Source organism: Maniola hyperantus, chromosome 2, assembly GCF_902806685.2.
Source record: "Maniola hyperantus chromosome 2, iAphHyp1.2, whole genome shotgun sequence".
NCBI lineage: Eukaryota > Metazoa > Arthropoda > Insecta > Lepidoptera > Nymphalidae > Maniola > Maniola hyperantus.
In genome coordinates, this window is record NC_048537.1 from 17,151,069 (window position 1) to 17,168,969 (window position 17,901).

General features: G+C 40.2%; 3 protein-coding genes and 1 long non-coding RNA gene across 5 annotated transcripts in view; 3 read left to right on the plus strand and 1 right to left on the minus strand.

Moving 5' to 3' along the window:
* Positions 1 to 4,506, minus strand: part of Oatp26F (Organic anion transporting polypeptide 26F) — a 56,593-nt gene extending 52,087 nt beyond the window's left edge. For both annotated transcript variants that reach the window (XM_069507049.1, XM_034974136.2), the window contains exon 1: positions 4,282 to 4,506. The gene's annotated coding sequence lies outside the window, so the exon portion shown is untranslated. The remainder of the gene's footprint in view (positions 1 to 4,281) is intronic.
* LOC138404290 (uncharacterized) overlaps positions 1 to 17,901 on the plus strand; it is a 127,348-nt gene that overhangs the window by 1,707 nt on the left and 107,740 nt on the right. The gene's annotated exons all lie outside the window — the stretch shown is intronic.
* Uba5 (Ubiquitin-like activating enzyme 5) overlaps positions 5,008 to 17,901 on the plus strand; it is a 120,634-nt gene continuing 107,740 nt past the window's right edge. The window contains exon 1 of the mRNA XM_069507430.1: positions 5,008 to 5,017. The gene's annotated coding sequence lies outside the window, so the exon portion shown is untranslated. The remainder of the gene's footprint in view (positions 5,018 to 17,901) is intronic.
* Positions 9,260 to 16,523, plus strand: LOC117987213 (dynein assembly factor with WD repeat domains 1). The gene is made up of 8 exons (XM_034974172.2): positions 9,260 to 9,494; positions 10,435 to 10,644; positions 11,122 to 11,244; positions 12,378 to 12,562; positions 13,418 to 13,550; positions 14,655 to 14,814; positions 15,199 to 15,429; positions 16,400 to 16,523. The coding sequence occupies exons 1-8, from the start codon at positions 9,382 to 9,384 to the stop codon at positions 16,502 to 16,504; spliced, it is 1,260 nt and encodes a 419-aa protein (XP_034830063.1). The 5' UTR covers positions 9,260 to 9,381; the 3' UTR covers positions 16,505 to 16,523.

Sequence of the window (17,901 nt, forward strand, 5' to 3'; positions counted from 1 at the left end):
TGCAGACTAGTAACATTTTACAAGTTAAGTAAGTACAATTAAAATATCATGATATAACGTAAAATCATACAACAAGTTTACACAGGTGGCGCACAGTTAGTCAAAGGCAATTTGGCTCACAGTCCACAGAGCACAGCGCAGGCCGCGGCCGACCAACAGCCAACCATGAATAAATTCATGTCATTCCACCTCTATGCATATATTACGCTGTAATCTTAATTTTGCTACCTTTACCGCAAAAAACTGGTTTAATTAAGAAGTTATAAAATACTTATAACTAGCTGATGCCCGCGACTTCGTACGCGTGGACGCGAAGCTCTTCAGAGCACTCCACTCCCCATTATAAAGACGATAGAACACGCAAAGAGAGCTAACGTCTCTGCGGTGCTCCAGGCTTTCCAACGAGCCGGTTAGTTTGGGATCGTCCACAAGTCGAACTGCCCGCCTTTGGATCCGATCAAATGGAAGGAGGATACGACTTAGACACAAGCATGAGCCACTCGCCTTCGTGGAGTGCAAAAACTATACCAAAAGTAGTTTTCTCATCAAACATCGCGAATGAAGTCACGTTAATAGTTAAAATATCTTCAAATACTTACTACCGTTATGTTAAGGCAAAGAAAACAGTATTTGAGCAAAATGTTGACATTAATAATTCATGAGGCCTAGGATAAACTTGCTCAGGCAACCACTAACTGTAATATGTCCGGTTACTTTACTTTATTATACCTAACTAGGATAGCTTCTCGTAGACTTATCGTGACTAATTCGAGTAACTTCAAGTTTGTAGGAGAGAAATATAAAGACGTATATTTCTATGATTTTTTAACGGATTCGCAATAATCTAAATCCCCTTCTAGGTTAACCCGCATTCATCTTAGATTGCATCATCACTTACCACCAGGTGTAAAAAAATAAGTATATAAGTATAAAAAGAGGCCGACTGATCTATCAACGCAAAGCTCAAACTACTGGACGGATCGGGCTGAAATTTCGCATGCAGATGGCAGCTACTATGATGTAGACATCCGCTAAGAAAGATTTTTGAAAATTCAACCCCTAAGAGAGTAAAACATGGGTTTAAAACTTGTGTAGTAAAAATTTGAAAAAGAACATGGGGCCATACGGCAGGTACAACTTCGTAGCCATAGAGACTACTAAGTAAGTATTTATGGGGGCTTTACAAAAACAATGCGGGCGTATTTTAGTCTTTAGAAAATCGTATTTTAGTCCTTATTCCTCTTTGAGCTAACACTACAACAAAAAAACAGGTCAAGTGCGTGTCAGAAGTCAGAACACGCATAAGATAGGGTTCGGTAGGTACTTAGTTAAGTTAGTTGCGAAAAACTTTGACTGTTCACACAACCGTATTTTTTTGAAAAACTGGCTAAGTAACCTTATCGGAATTTTAAAATACCTATTTATCGTGGTATTATTGGTGTAAAGGGGTAAAATAGGGGTTTGAAATTTGTATGAAAGTCTGTCAGTTTTGAAGTTAGATTGGTGAAATTGTGTGTTTATACTAAGTACATGTGTTTGTTTTGCAGGATGGCCAAATGGAACTTGCTCACAGAATAAGGGAGGTGACGTTGCCGATTATAAATAATATGGAATGTCAGTTATATTATCCTCTAAAAAGCATCACCAAGAACATGATCTGTGCGTACAGCATGCGGGACATGGACAAGGGCGCTTGTGCGGTAATTAATTAATTATCTTTTCATCTCACTCGCTCGCTCGGAAACAGTTCCATTGCCCTTTTAAATCTTAGTGGAAAGTGGTAATTTTGCTCCCTAGGGCGCAAAGTACGAGTTGAAATTCGAACGTGACGAACTGTCGTCTATGCGTCTCTGGTTGCTTACCAACTTACTTTTTCTTTCAATTAAAAATACCACGTGATAATGAAACGTTCAGAAACGCGGTTCGTCCTTACTTTCTTTACTATTTATTATTATTTACTAACTTGTTAAGTGACCCGTAGGAACTTTTATTTTTATTAAATTAAAATATAATTAATTCATTTCTATTTTTATTTAGGTAATTAAATTTAACAATCTGTTTCAGTTTTATTGAGTAAACAATATAATGAAGTTCATTGAATTATAAAAATGATTTTTTTGTGGTAAGAATCCTGTATTGTGATGTCCGTGTGACGTCCGTGACACGGACACGCCACGGTGAAGCATAAACTGCTTCATATAAAATGTTCGTTTGGCCATATTATGCGGATTCGTAGATTTCACACGCCTTTTTTTTTTAATCTAATTTTTTAAAGAGAGTTTGTTTATTACCTAAACATGTCACCCTCATAGGAGCAAACATTCTTCATTATTATATAAGACTAGCTGACCCTGCGAACTTCGTTCCGCCTAACAGTCGATTCAAATTTTTTAATTTTTTTTAAAATCCCCACGATTTAGGACTTCAGTACTTTGCAGCATCAGGATTAAGAAGTTGAAGCCAGAATTTTTTATGTGACCACCACGAAAACTTTTTTTGTTGATTTAAAAAAAAATGCAAATCGGTCCAGAAACCTCGAAAAAATCGATGTAGAAAAAAGAACCACCTCCTTTTTGACAGTCGGTCAGTCGGTAAGTGGCTAATTTCTCAGGCCTAAATAAATACTTAGAGAAGCTTCTCTAATCTGTGGAGACAATGCTCTACAAATCCACTATCTCCTTCTAAATATCGATGTACATTATTTTCTGCCACCTACTGTAGGTACATATTCCTTGTTTTATTACGGAACAAAAACTGCAGAAAAAATCTGTTCATAACTCATTGGCAGCTGCACCCGCGTTGAAATCGATTAGGTATGTGCGGAACTAATCGATCGTTAGCTTTGTAATCGATTACGGAATTTTTTAACAATTAAAAACACGTCATTGTAAACAAACTAAGATGTTATTTAAGATTTTTGTATTACTTCTTATTAGAAAAACTAAACACATATAATATAACTATAGAAATAGATCTACGTACGTACTACTAACGAAACAAGTACCTAGGAATAGTTTTTCTTTTTTTGCTAGGATTTGGTAATGACTGGTAGATATAATGTACTGTAGATTTCGGGCGCCCACCTCTAACTTTTCGAAGTTATGTGCATAAGAAATTAAAAAAGCGGCCAAGTAACAGACAACCAGACAGAGAACGAAGTGATCCTATAAGGGTTCCTTTTTCATTTTGAGCCACGCAACCCTAAAAGTCACTTGGCTTAGCGGTGAAGAAAAACATCGAGAGGAAACCTGCATACCTAAGAGTTCTCCATAATGTTCTCGAAGGTGTGTGAAGTCTACCAATCCGCACATGGCCACAAGCCAGCGATGATTAGTATAGATTTAAATTTATTATCATAGACATCTCTGATGCCTGAATGCCAAATTTTGTAGATGCGTGGATGACAATTTAAAGATTTTTCTTGCAGTTGTAAAATGATTTATTGAGCGCAGACCGTTGGTTAGTTTTTTAACAAGAAGAACAAAGGAATTTTATTAGATATATTGACATTTGTATAAATAGGACCGGCAATTATCCAGCCAAACTTTGTGTTTCTTAATTTTGGAAAACTTAGACCTAATGTGAGTGTATCATTGCCTAGAATATCCCAGAAGAGGTCTGCACCAATGAGTACATCGATGGACGAAGGAATGTCGAAATTAGGATCTGCAAGTTTCAAATTGTTTGGTATATTAAAACCTTGTAAATTTATAGGCACCTACACTTCATAATATATATTTATGGGCTTATTACAGTGGTTCCATAAATATTGCAGTAGATAATATTATAGTATACCTACTTAACATTGTTATCACGTAAACACATTTAGTAAATTTTATTAAATTTTATTGGCGGGATCACGTTTATCGCGATAATATTGAAAAACAATAAGAATAAGACGGGAAAGATTCTCTAAAAAGTCTGTTACTAAAAAAGCGGCCAAGTAACAGACAACCAGACAGAGAACGAAGTGATCCTATAAGGGTTCCTTTTTCATTTTGAGCCACGCAACCCTAAAAGTCACTTGCTTTACCGGTGCAGGAACACGGAAAAGGAAAACATCGTGAGGAAACCTGCATGCCTGAGAGTTCTCCATAATGTTCTCGAAGGTGTGTGAAATCTACTAATCCGCACATGGCCAGCGTGGTAGGCTATGGCCAAAACCCTTCTCAGTCTGAGAAGAGACCCGTGCTCTGTAGTGAGCCGGCGATGGGTTGATCATGATGATGATGATGAAACAGCTGATAGTGTAAAAGGTAAGTAAACAATGCAGGTATTTACATTTTATAGTCACTTTTTCATCCTTCGCAATCCGCAAAATCGACACAGATGCAAAACCAAATAAAAAGACACTATAAAACACACAAATCGGAACAGACACGAATTTTATTGTGACACACTTATGTAATAAAAAGTAAAAGTGAATGCGCGTGAGTCGAACGCGATTCGAATTTTGAATTTGCGGTGAACGTTTGCGGTGAACGGAACGTCCGACGTTTCACCTGTCGCTCGGTGAACTGTAGAGCGCGCGCGCCGGTAGTGTTGTGACAGTGACGTAACAGGTGTTGTCGATATTCATTAGATGCTAATGTGTTGATCACATGTTTTTGTATTTGCAAACTTCAGATAGTTTAATTCATAGACATATAGAGCCTTGAAAAATTTACTCAAGATAACCTACTCTTGATGATCACAATCATAGTGCATTTTCAAGTCAATAGAGCGAGACCAATAATTAATCTATGTCAATATGTTACGTTTTCTTGGCTACCTTGCTCAGCAGTTTGGCGGACTAAATCGTATATTAATTAGGTAATTAATATTCTTATTTTTTAACAAAATAGTAAGTAAAATATTTATTTTGAAAATGTTTTAATACCTGTTGAAGGAATTAAAACATTAACCTTTGTCCTTTTTTAACATAGTTTACTAAGTATTTATATTTTCTATTTAAGATGTATGTAACCATTAAATATGATTTTATAATAACATCATCAAAATACTAAGCTTGTTATAAGTATTGGTATCTCCCTAAATCTATATTTATTTAAATAGATATGCAATACTTTCACTGGACTGTAAAACACCGATATTTTCCCGGGACAACTATCGATATGCAGACAATACATCTCTGATCAAGGACTACGGTGTAACCCTTTGCCTATTGGATATTATCTAGAGTGTACAAGAAAATTAAGAATCTGTAAAAAAAATGTGTCGATATTTTCCAGGACAAATATCGATACTACTCAATCCCTTCACTGGTCAAGGATCGCGGCGCAACCTATTTGACCGGTAGGGCGATTGTCTAAAACCTGCATCAATCATTATTACAATCTCAATTGTTCTGATTGGCTGAATTTGTGCGATTCTTGTTGCAACAATGCATTGTGGCCAATAGTGAGCGAGCATTAACCAATCAGAGATGATTGCGATCGTGACATTGTAGCTGTCAAACAACCGCGGTAGAGCCACAGATATGTAGGGTGGCTCAATGTACGGGAAAATTATAGATTTGTGGTAAAATGTGTCGATATTTTCCAGGACAAATATCGATACTACGCAATCTCTTCACTGGTCAAGGACCGCGGCGCAACCTGTTTGACCGGACATGTAGGGTGGCTCAACGTACGGGAAAATTATGGATTTTTACGCTTGGCTGCCTCAAAATCATTCTATGCCCATTCCGACTGACGGTGAACTTAAATAAATAAATTAATGTAAATTACAGGCATTTTCTGTAAATAGCAACTACTTAGGTACTTATTATGATAATTTTGCTTTTATGTTCAACCTATTATTTTGAAAGTAGTAATGGATTAGTGTTGAGTTTTTACCGGGTCTTCTCAGTAGACCTAAGTAGGACCTAGGTACCTGCTAAGTAGGATTAATTGAGCTTAACAATAGAGCTTCCAATGCTACCTTACACTTAGATTAAGGTGGCCTTTATCCATCGCTCGTCGAATGTGTATTGTGTAGCCATACTTCAGATAGAGTTGCAAGTTGCAACTAACTGATTTCAACGAATTTTGGTACAGAGATAGGTTGCATCCCGGGGACGTACATAGGCTATTTTTAACCGACTTCAAAAAAAGGAGGAGGTTCTCAATTCGTCGGAATCTTTTTTTTTTATGTATGTTCCCCGATTACTCGAAGACGCCTGGACCGATTTTGAAAATTCTTTTTTTGTTTGAAAGGGTATACTTCAAAGTTGGTCCCATTTAAATTTGGTGAAGATCTGATGAACATCTTCGAAGATAGATACTGGAACTCCTCAACGGATAAGAGTAAATTGCTCGCGATCAGTGTAATAGCTTAGTAAACAGTAGATTTTTAACCAGTCATAGCATAATTCCATGGGACCACTAAAAATTATGAAATAAAATTTTTTTACAAAAAAAAAAATAACCGACTTCGATACACAAACACTAAAAATTGAACGTAAATCCTTACACATGAAGTCGCGGGCATTAACTCTAATATAGTAAGTAGGTATTTACCTATCCATTCGCGTAGTTCAAAATAGTACTTATGACTCTAGTTTACTAAAAGCATATTCAATGCAAGTACGCTCCATCTTAGGCCGCATCATCACTTGCCAGCAGGTCTAACTGCAGCCAAGCGCAAATCTGTAAATTAAAAAAAAAATCGACGTGACGGTAAAAAAACCTCAAGTTTTTATTTAGATGCAAGGTAAGATAAGAAAGCTTGACACACCGCCCCCGGGTTTGGGGCCAGCGAGTAGTGACAACACTGTGCTAGTAGGTGCAAGATAGTGTGGCGAGGACAAAGGGGGTGGCCCACTTTTTATCAGCGCACAAAATAGGCCGCGTGAGCCTTTCAGCCGATGCCTAGGGTCTTTATGTTGTCTTTGATGTTAGGTACCTACTTCATCTTTTTTTTTGAGGTTACTTTAGTTTTTCCTTTTCATAAGAGCTTCGAATGTTTCTATTGGAAATTAGTCTATTCGCGAAAAGTGATATTTTTCATCTCTCTCTCCATAGGTATAAATTAGCAATTAAGGATGTTATATCAAATTCTGCCTAGTTATAGTTTATATTTTGCTTTAGTTCTGTGTTCCTTAAGTTTACCTACCTAGTTAGTTTTAAATACTCTGTGCTTAGTTTTTCATATGCATATTATGCCCGTGTGTTGTGGACACAATTTTTTTATTATAAGTGTTAATTTCTCATTGGAGACTGCTTTGGTTTAAGTGTTTTTATATATATACTATCTAGCTAACTAATTGTAACTGTTTGTCTCTACAAAATAAAATAAATAAATAAATAAATAAATAGTGTCTAGAAAAGAAAACTTGTCACTCTCGCTAATATTATAGTAACTTGTATGATGAGTCACGATGTTTTCCTTTACCATTAAAGTAAGTAATGCATAAAAGCCTCAATAGCTCAATGGGTTAAGGTGTGGACTGAAAACCGAGAGGTCGACGGTTCAAACCCCGCCCGTTGCACTATTGTCGTACCTACTCCTAGCACAAGCCTGACGCTTAGTTGGAGAGGAAAGGGGAATATTAGTCATTTAACATGGCTAATATTCTTTTTAAACAAAAAAAAAAAGTAATGATGAGTAGGGTCAGGTGGTAAACAGTGGCCCAGTAGTACACAGTGCACCACCACTCATATCTCAAAAACGCGACGTCGCTAAACCGTACTGCAAACGTGAAACAATTTGCCTTCTACCACCTCCCGCACTCCCCAGTCGACGGCGCTCTCCCGCCCGTAACAGTGGCACAGTGTATGGTTTTGTCCTTGGAGCCAAAAAAAGTAAGTACCCGTGTTTTCATTTATTTTCTTTCTAGAATCGTTGTTTATTTAGTAACATTATATTGCACTGTTTCCATGTGTAAAGTAATTGTTCCTTAATAACTTAGACATATAAATATCCTTTGAATTTGGTATGTTTAATAGTTATGTAACCTTAAAGGTTAGAAAGTGGTGTCTGCACACAGTGGCTCAAAATCGTAGGGTACACAGTGAACCATGTGCCACTGTACCAATCACTTTGTTCATTATGTCCGATACAATTTATGCATTAACTTTCAACTGTGATTGTTATGAACAAAAAAAGGCGTTAATAGAAGATCTAATACTTAATATTATAATAGTAATCTTTTTGTTTTAGAATGTGTCGAACTACAGTAAAAAATCGAAAAATTGGCGGACATGATGCAAAAGACATGAAAAAGCTGTAGGTCTTGTAAAGAACGGAATGAGTATACACAAAGCAGCACAAGAATGTAATTTAAAATATTCAACTATGAGAAGATTTATGTAAAAATACCTACTAATAAGTGGAAATATAAAAATCCAAGCTTTAATTTATATAGTCAGTATTCCTAATTAGATTTGTAAGTTAAATTAGTATCTACTAGTTTGTTTTTTGTACTGATTTTATGTGATTGTTGCTAAAGAATACAAATATATAAAGAAATGATTAAATATTACTTTACTGTAGTTTTATTTAAAGACATTTATATCAATAAATATTTTTATATATGTGACAAATGTAGGTAATTAAAATGATGATTCACTTTGTACACATTGGTTCACTGTCGACTCACCCCCTGATTCACTGTGTACATATACTGGTACACAGTGAACCATTCGCCATCTTTTAAATAAAACAATATTACCTATAAACTATTACAATTAGTGCTGAAATTGATATGCAAAACACAAGTTTAATAAATTACCTTTCGTCTAATGCCAATAGTTCTTAACTACATTCACGTACGGTGGATCTATAAATGTTTGAAATTTTAGTGGTTCACTGTTTACCATGTCACCCTAAGTATAAAGTCAATTTTTTTATAATTTTCTTCAACCCCCTGCCAGACGTCCTTAAAAAATTTAAGGGTGTCTGGCAGGGGGTTGTCATAATACTAAGTGTCTGGCAATGCATGACGTGATTTCTAACACTACTCCGAAGAAAACATAAAAAATTGACTTACCAATATACGTTGACGTAAGATTTTTTACACCTTTATTACCTGTTATCTCCCAAAGCCACTATGAGCCAAACTTCAAATGTCGCTGGTCGTTCCTCCCTGTGTTGGTGACAATACGAAACTTTCAGCTTTTATAAAATAACGAAGGTCTGGCACGCGCTGGCTCTTAATCCATATGCCTGAGAGTTCTCCTCTTGTTCTCCTGGTTTTGCAGTGCGTGATGTTTTACATAAAACCTCCTTGTAAACCTCCAATAGAGCCTCCAACCTTCCGTCGCCATGGCAACGACGTTATTGACAAAATGCGACACAATTTTGAATTTCACATACAAAACTGAAAACTGAAAAATTGCAAAAGAAAAACACCCAAAAATGGCGTTGACTTTAACATAAACTGTGTTTAATCGAATAATAATGAAGTTGCTAAAGTTCCATTTGCGTTACCATCCGCCGGGGATTGTTCTGGAATATTTACAAAAAGGTGTTGTCAAGAAGAAGGATATAGATCTCCTAGATTTAAACAGCAAGTAAGATCCAAATAAGTGCATTCATAACACCAACTAAGTAGCTATATATACTTAGCTGTGACAGCCTAGTAGTTAGGACGTCCGCCTTCTAATCGGAGGTCGGGGGTTCGATCCCGAGCACGCAACTGTTCGGAGTTATGTGCGTTTTAATTAATTAAAATATCTCTTGCTTTAACGGTGAAGGAAAACATCGTGAGGAAACCAGCATGCCTGAGAGTTCTCCATAATGTTGTCAAAGGTGTGTGAAGTCTACCAATCCGCACATGGCCAGCGTGGTAGACTATGGCCAAAACCCTTCTCACTCTGAGAGGAGACCCGCGCTCTGTAGTGAGCCGGTGATGGGTTGATAATGATGATGATGAAGTACCTATAAGTACGCGACAGGTCGAGATAGCTATCGGGGTGGGGACGCCCCGCACAGGCACACCCCCCGCGCTAACCCGGTGCGGGATAGCGCGGGTGACGTGCGGGTGTGCGGGGTGTCCCTCGCCTCATACAACGATTGCCATCTCGACCTGGTGCGTATCTACTATACTTGCCTGAAGGACATTATCTTACTACCTGCCTGCCTGTATTGCCTGTGATAAGCGCTGTGGTCTTATTAGTGGGAGGTCTCGGGTTCGATTCCCGGCAGGAGTTAGGAATTTTATAATTTCTGGTCTGGTCTGGTCGGAGGCTTTAGCCGTGGCTAGTTACCACCCTACCAGCAAAGCCGTGCCGCCAAGCGCTTTAGCGTTCCGGTACGATGCCGTGTAGAAACTAAAGGGGGGCTTAGTACAAACTGACAACCCCCTTCCAGGTTAGCCCGCTTCCATCTTAGACGGCATGATCACTTACCACCAGGTGAGATTGCAGTCAAGGACTAACTTGTACATGAATTTTAAAAAAAAATGTGATTCAGAATCACGTTCACTATTACTTGACCTATGAATCTTTACAGTTCAGATATAAAGGAAATAGCCAACCGCCTCTGTCAAAAGGAACTGCTCCTGACTGAGGAGATCCAGGAGCAATTGGAGCAGTGCCTGGAGACGCTGAGGAAGAGGATCGAGCACGAGGGGCCGACGGGCAAGCGGTTCTACATATATAAGACTCTTCAGACCCATGTTCTTCCTTTGACGAACGTGTGCTTCAATAAGATTGGGAACAAGTAAATATCATCCTCATCATCCAGAATTCCTCAGTGATTGAAGACAGTCTTCGAACAGTGCGTGTTGCCAGTGATGACATATGGATCCGAGTCACTCAGCGGGAGATGGAGAGAGATATGCTTGGATTTTCTCTACGTGACCGAATCAGAAATGAGGAGATCGGTAGGAGAACTAGAGAAACCAACATAGCTCAACACATTGAAGACATTTTTAGGGTTCCGTACCTCAAAAGGAAACTTTTTTGAGAATTGCCATACATACTGGAGTGATTTGAGTACAGCAATAATATAAGCGGTTTAGCTGAGCTTCTTATAATTGCAATGAATACTAGTAAAAACTGCACATTTTTGTGGTACGTTCAGGGGTGATAGTTATCTTTTTTCTCAGGTGGTTTGCAACATTCTACTTATTATAAAATTATACTGGTCAACTGGTCCCACTGTCCTTGGTTGTGGAAACGATATATTTTTGTTCAGATGTCTTTCGGGGAGCTACGACAGGACGTGCAAAATATGGGACGTGGAATCAGGCAAGGAGCTGAAAACTCTCACCGGACATCAGAATGTCGTCTATTCTGTTAGCTTCAATTTCCCAGCCTGGTTAGTATTACTACTACATTGGGGCTGATTCTCTTGTACACAATCTCTAAACTTTTTTTTTTTTTCCTAGGAGGAGGAAAAATCCCTAATGTACTTCTGTCTATCGACAGGGTGTGTCCGACTCGCACGGACTAAAAAGACCTCCCCCTCTGCGAGATCAGCACGGAACCGTGTAACATTACTTCGTGCTGACCCTCTGGTTGCTCTCTCTCCTTTTTTTTCTTGTTTTTCTCTATCTTCCCTTCTCAACATTATGTCTCTCAGCATCTGACCGTATCTGTGCCACTCATTCTCGCTTGACACCATACGGGCTACCAGATTTTGGGCGTTGACACTGTCACTTGCTCCCTGTGCTGCTTCTCTAAGATCCGCGCACGCGGGACACTCAAAAATCGCGTGTCTCGAGGTGTCTTCCTCTCCGCAAAAGTAGCAATTTTCAGTAGGCGCTTTCCCTATTGCGAAGAGGCAGGTGTTGAACACCCCGTGGCCGCTGAGTGCTTGTGTCAGCCAGCGGTCTACTTCCCCATGCTTCCACAATCTCTAAACTAAACTACATTAACAGGTCTAAATCTAGTGCTATCCTTTTTCGCAAGCAACATTATGACATATAGCAATAGATTTAGTCGTGTCAATCAGCCCCATTGCCATGCGAACTTTGCTATGGTCTTGCCTTTTTACAAAATTATTTTCTAAGATCCACACTAATATTACAAATGCGAAAGTGTGTCTGTCTGTCTGCTTGCTTTTCACGGCCCAACAGTTCAACCGATTTTGATGAAATTTAGTACAGAGTTAGCTTACATCCCGGGGAAAGACATATGCTAGACTTTTTATCCCGAAAAATTAAAGAGTTCCCACGGGATTTTTAAAAATTCCTGTGGGAACTGTTCGACTTTCTGGGATAAAAAGTAGCCTATTTCACTTTCTACCCATGCCAAAAATGACGTCGATCTGTTGCTCCGCTGCGACGTGATTGAAGGACCAACCAGTAAATCAACTAACAAACACTCTTTCGCATTTATAATTTTAAGGTCAGTAGTATTATGCCTAATTCATTAACCGACTTAAAAAAGGAGGAGGTTATCAATTCGACTGTATGTTTTTTTTTGTACTAAGTAAAACTATTTTTATAGCACCCAAATAATAACCGGTTCCTTCGACAAAACGGCCAAGATCTGGGACCCAGATACTGGCTCGTGTCTAGCTACCCTGTATGGTCACACTGGTGAGGTGGTGGCGGCACAGTTCAGCAGCAAGGGGGACCACGCGGCCACTGGCTCCATGGACCATCTCGCTAAACTCTTCGATACTGAAACTGGTAACCCATATTACTCATGAATACCATCATCAAAGGATTTCTCCATCTATCTTTATCACTCGCGCTTAGACGAACAACAACTCTTACAAACTTTCATCCGCTTTTATTTGACCCTTTATCATCATCATCATCAACTGATAGACGTCCACTGCTGGATATAGGTCTCTTGTAGGGACTCCCACACGCCACGGTCTTGCGCCGCCTGAATCCAGCGGCTCCCTGCGACTCGTCTGATGTCGTCCGTCTACCTAATAGGGGGTCTTCCAACACTGCAATTTGACCCGGCCCTTCAGGGATAGTATTTAAAAGAAACGTGGAACACGTATCTCCTTATTTTTAAGCAACAGTTTCAATAGGTAGGTACCAATTTTCAAGGAAATAATAATTATTATCTTGAAAAATTACGAACTTGTCTACTATCTTTCATCCCCTATTTAACTCCTCTAGGGAAGTTTCCAAAAATCTTTTCTTAGTGAAGACTTTATAAAAGGAACGTACTTACCTACTATTAAAAATTCAAGTTTCTAACCCCTGTGATTTAGGCTGTGCGTTTATAGATCAGTCAGTCAGTCAATCAGTAAGTCAGCACAATTCTTTTATGATATTATGAATCGCATAATTTAACTGTAGGGCGATTTCGTAAAACCAGCATCAACCATTATTACAATCTCAATTGTTGTGATTGGCTGAATTTGTGCGATTCTTGTTGCAACAATGCATTGTAGCCAATAGTGAGCGAGCGTCAACCAATCTGAGGTGATTGCGATCGTGACATTGTAGCTGTCATTGTACCGCAATCGAGCAGCAGTACACAAATCACAAACGAATCCTTTTATTGCTATTATGTTTTACCAGGCACTGAAATACATAGCTATGCGGGACACACAGCAGAGGTGATCGCCTTGCAGTTTGACCCCAATGAGGGTCACAGGCTCATCACAGGGTCTTTTGATGGCACCATTTCCTTGTGGGACACCAGAGTGAAAGAGTTAGTATAGTTTATCTTAGATTAGCTGATTTGTATCGCCCGCGTGGATTTAGGTTTTTAAAAATCCCGTGGGAACTGCTGAAGAGTAGGAATCCAAATTTTTTATGGGACAAAGATTCGCTACCGATTAAAGATCACCCAAGTCGGTTCAGAAATCTCTGAGATTTCGGTGTTTAGATAGGTAGAAAACACAGCTCCTCATTTTTTGAAAGTCGGTTAAAAAAGTAACCTATGTTACTTCTTGGTTAATCCTCTACTTTTTTTTTATTTGTCTGTTAAAGTCTCGTCAAAATAGGTTTAGCCGTTCCGAAGATAAGCCCGTTCAAACAGACAGACAAAAATTTTAAAAACGTTTGATTCAGTTATGGTACCTACAGACAGACACTTTTATTTATTAGGAAGTATATAGATTATTAGTATTAGTATAGACCATAGACCACATAAAATTTCATAAAATAAAACCTTTAAAAGTCTTCCATCATCATCATGATCAACCTATATCGGCTAACTACAGAGCACGGGTCTACAATAACAGTGAGAAGGATTTTAGCCATAGTCCAAACCACACGCTGGCCATGTGTGGATTGGCAGACTTCACACACCTTCGAGAACATTATGGAGAACTCTCAGGCATGCAGGTTTCGTCACGCTGTTTTCCTTCACCGTTAAAGCAAGTGATCCTGACCTCCAATTAGGAGGCGGACATCCTAACCACTAGGCTATCTATCACATCTTCTTAAGAAGCTTTAGTCCATTCTAATACAAATGTAGCTTCAAGGAATGATTGCTGAAACTTTTTATCAGGCGTTAATAATGATAACTTTTATTGAGCGAATTTATCTGCTAGTATGTAGCATAGCTATGAAGCTTTCAAGTGAAATACTGTAAAATGGGACAATATTAGTCTCATCATGATTCTTTCATTTCTCTTTTTCTCTTTTACTTACGTAGGTGCTATAAGAAGAGAAGAGAAAGCTTCTTATCCCCTAGGCCCCTTATTAAAGCCCCTAAGCATTTGGCCACACCATGTGGCCATATTGCACGACCACTGTTACCTCTTAAAGCAGTGCTAGTTAAGTACTTGTAGTGTAATGCTAATTTCAGTCGAGTATCCGTTCTTCGAGGGCACGAAGGCGAGATCTCCAACGTGCAGTTCAACTGGGACAGTTCCCTGGTGGGCTCCGCTTCCCTGGATGGCAGCGCCAAGCTCTGGGACGCGCGCAGCACCGCTTGCCTCGCCACCGTCGCCTCACATACTGATGAGGTAACCTTCACTTTGGAGTAGGTATACCACTTGGATAGTCCCCTGGTGGGCTCCGCTTCCCTGGACGGCACGCCCACGGAGCATGTTGACATGCTTGTTAATTATGGCTCTGGCTCGTCTGGCTAACGAAAGATGAGACTGGAAAAGCGCGTCAAAAAATATCAGTATGGCAGCTCTGAAATTAATATGGCTGACCTGGAATAACCTGATTTAATAGGACAGAAATAAAAATAAGTAACTCTAAAGTATCAAATTAGGTTATTCCTCATACTAATATTGGAGCTGCCATATTGATATTTTTTTAATTTGTCGCGCTTTTCCAGTCTTATCTTTTGTTAGCCAGAGACTAGTATTTTCAAGTTTTATCTTTTCTTGTTTCCACAGGTGCTGGACATCTGCTTCGACTGGGCTGGGCAGCGCGTGGCCACGTCGTCGAGCGATAACTCTGCACGCGTATATGATGTCCGTGCGGATTTCAGGGAGCTTGCCGTCATGAAGGGACATAGGGAGGAAGTGTCCAAGGTGTGCTTCAGTCCGGCGGGCGGCTGTCTGCTGACTGCCTCAGCAGATCGCAGCGCGAGGGTGTGGAGCACCACCACGGGCAACTGCATACAGGTAAATACCAGGTGGCGCAAGACCGTGGCGTGTGGATTGTGGAAATCTTTGCATAATGCTGAGCTGGGACCCTTTTTCGGGTTGTGCCACACATGACAGTTTGTTCCGCCGCTTCTTTCGCTTGAAGCGCGTTGGGCTTATGCTCAGGTAGAAGAAGCGCTGGAGCTCTTAGTTATAAGATGTGATGTGTGGCACAGTTTGGTAAATAAACGTCTTTTCTTTCTTTCTTCTTTCTTTTTTTCCATAACAAGACTAAGCCCTTGACTGCGATTGATGACGCAATCTTAGATGGTAGTGGGTTAACTTGGAAAAGGAATGGCAGTTTTATTAAATCCATACCCCTTATCGATTTATACACAGCATTGTACTGGAACGCTAAATCGCTTGGCGGCACGGCTTTGCCGCCTTCCCAAGAGCGCGCCACACCACACATACAATCCTCCACCTTCGTCACCCACCCACTTCCCGCTACCTTCTTAAGGTCGTCAGTCCAGCAGCTTGGACGCTATCCCACACTGCGCTTGCTGATACACGGTCTCCACTCCAGAACACGTCTGCCCCAGTGGCCATCGGTTCTGCGGCAGTGGTGGCCTGCCTACTGCCATTACAGCTGGCTTCTTCTTTCGTCTTTAGGGCTATGCAGGTCCTTGATATCTCTGTATCACTGCGACCGTCTCCGATCTATTGTGTTTGCCTCCACTTCACACTTCCTTAACAAATCCTGTGGCTGCCAAATGCAGCAGCACCTTTTTGACTGGAAATGAAGTAACATCCTCAGGGTAAATGATATGTTTCCCTAAGTGGACGCTACGTTTGTGCATCAAAGCAGGGCAGAAGCAGATAATATGCATCGGAGTCTCGGTACACTCGTGGCACAGTCTGCAGGTGTCCGAGCCCTGGAGCCATTCAGCTGGCTAATTCATTGAGCTATGACGAATTAGATTTTCCTTTAATAATTTGTTACTGTCAGGTGCTGTCAGGGCATCAGGGCGAGATCTTCTCGTGCGCGTTCTCGTACGCCGGCGACGCGATCGTCACGGCCTCCAAGGACAACACCTGCAGGATCTGGAGGTGACTGGACTGGTGGCTCGGGCCCAGCGAACAAGCCATATAGATATAGTTCAACGATATGTTACCATTTTTTGTGATCTATCAAGACTTACTAATAAAACCGGTCAAGTGCGAGTCAGACTCGCGCACTGAGGGTACGGAACCCTCGGTGCGCGAGTTTGACTCGTACTCTGACTACAGTCGTATTTTTTTGTCATTTTGCACGATAAATCAAAATATGCGTAAAAATAAAAATCTGTATTAGAATGTACAGGCAAAGCCTTTCATAATCTTTGAAAGTTGCAAATACTGTTCATGAATTAAAAAAAATAGTGGCCACAAATTCACGGTTTTCGGATTTTGCTCTTAACGTGTGCTAAAAGACCTACCGACCTGCCTAATTTTATAGTTCTAGTTGTTAGTGTTGGGGACAACAGCAGTGAAACTTTCAGCTTTTATAAAATAACAAGGTCTGGCATGCGCTGGCTCTTAGATATAACCTATGGGGAAATCCTTATGGACACCCAGTAGTCCTGGTAGTATGCCTTTCATAACCTATGTAATAAACATAATAAATGCCAGATAAAACCGTTATATAAACGTACATAACTACTCGCGCTCGCAGTCAAAGGTCAATTAATGTGTTGATAACAGAATGGTACAGTACAGTGGACGACTATCGTATCTTCCATGATTTTAAACTGGAACTATATGCTGAGGTCAATAACTTGTGGCCTTCGTTCTTCCTACCGTGTGCCGTAAGCAATGAACGACAAATCATACTTAGAAATATTCCGTACATTCACGGCCTCAGACGGCATAACGAAATCTCTACGGTGCTGGGTGTGGGTGGTGCACACTTCACCGCAGGAATCTTCAATTCGATTGTACATCTGTAACTGTCACGTTTGAGTCAGCAATTACGACAGCGGCAGTGTCGCATTATGCCGAAATGGCTAATGAACAAGCTGCAAGATCGGCTTCTTTCTAAATCCAGCAAAATCATCAGCAGCAGCGAGACAAGTCGAGGCGAGGTTGGCGCAAAAAATACTAATAAATGGTGGTTTAGGACATGGCACGGAATAAGAACTTGTGGTCTGTGGAGAAATCGCAAACATTTGACTGGTCGTGGGGCAGAGCAGTTCGCGACAAGTCGACATGGCAATCGGGGTATGAGGCAGGGGGAAGCCCCGCACACCCGCACGTCACCCGCGCTCGCCCGCACGGTTAGCGCGGGGCTGTGCAGGTGTGCGAAACGTTCACTCAAAGCGTTCCATCTCGACCTGTCGCGTACTATAAGTACTGCAGAACGTATCTAGTAGGTACAATAGTAACTAATTATTGTCCTTGAAGATATTATTATGATCCACAAGGCACAAACTGCAAAGTAATGATTGTGTGAAGCGGATCGGTCATTTGCTA

What these genes read in the sequence shown, in the direction of transcription:
- LOC117987213 (XM_034974172.2), top strand. Translation starts at nt 9,382, where the DNA reads ATGAAGTTGCTAAAGTTCCATTTGCGTTACCATCCGCCGGGGATTGTT. An exon ending in AGCTTCAATTTCCCAGCCTG is followed by an intron (nt 11,245 to 12,377) that starts GTTAGTATTACT and finishes CTATTTTTATAG; the next exon opens with CACCCAAATAATAACCGGTT. An exon ending in ACTCTTCGATACTGAAACTG is followed by an intron (nt 12,563 to 13,417) that starts GTAACCCATATT and finishes ATGTTTTACCAG; the next exon opens with GCACTGAAATACATAGCTAT.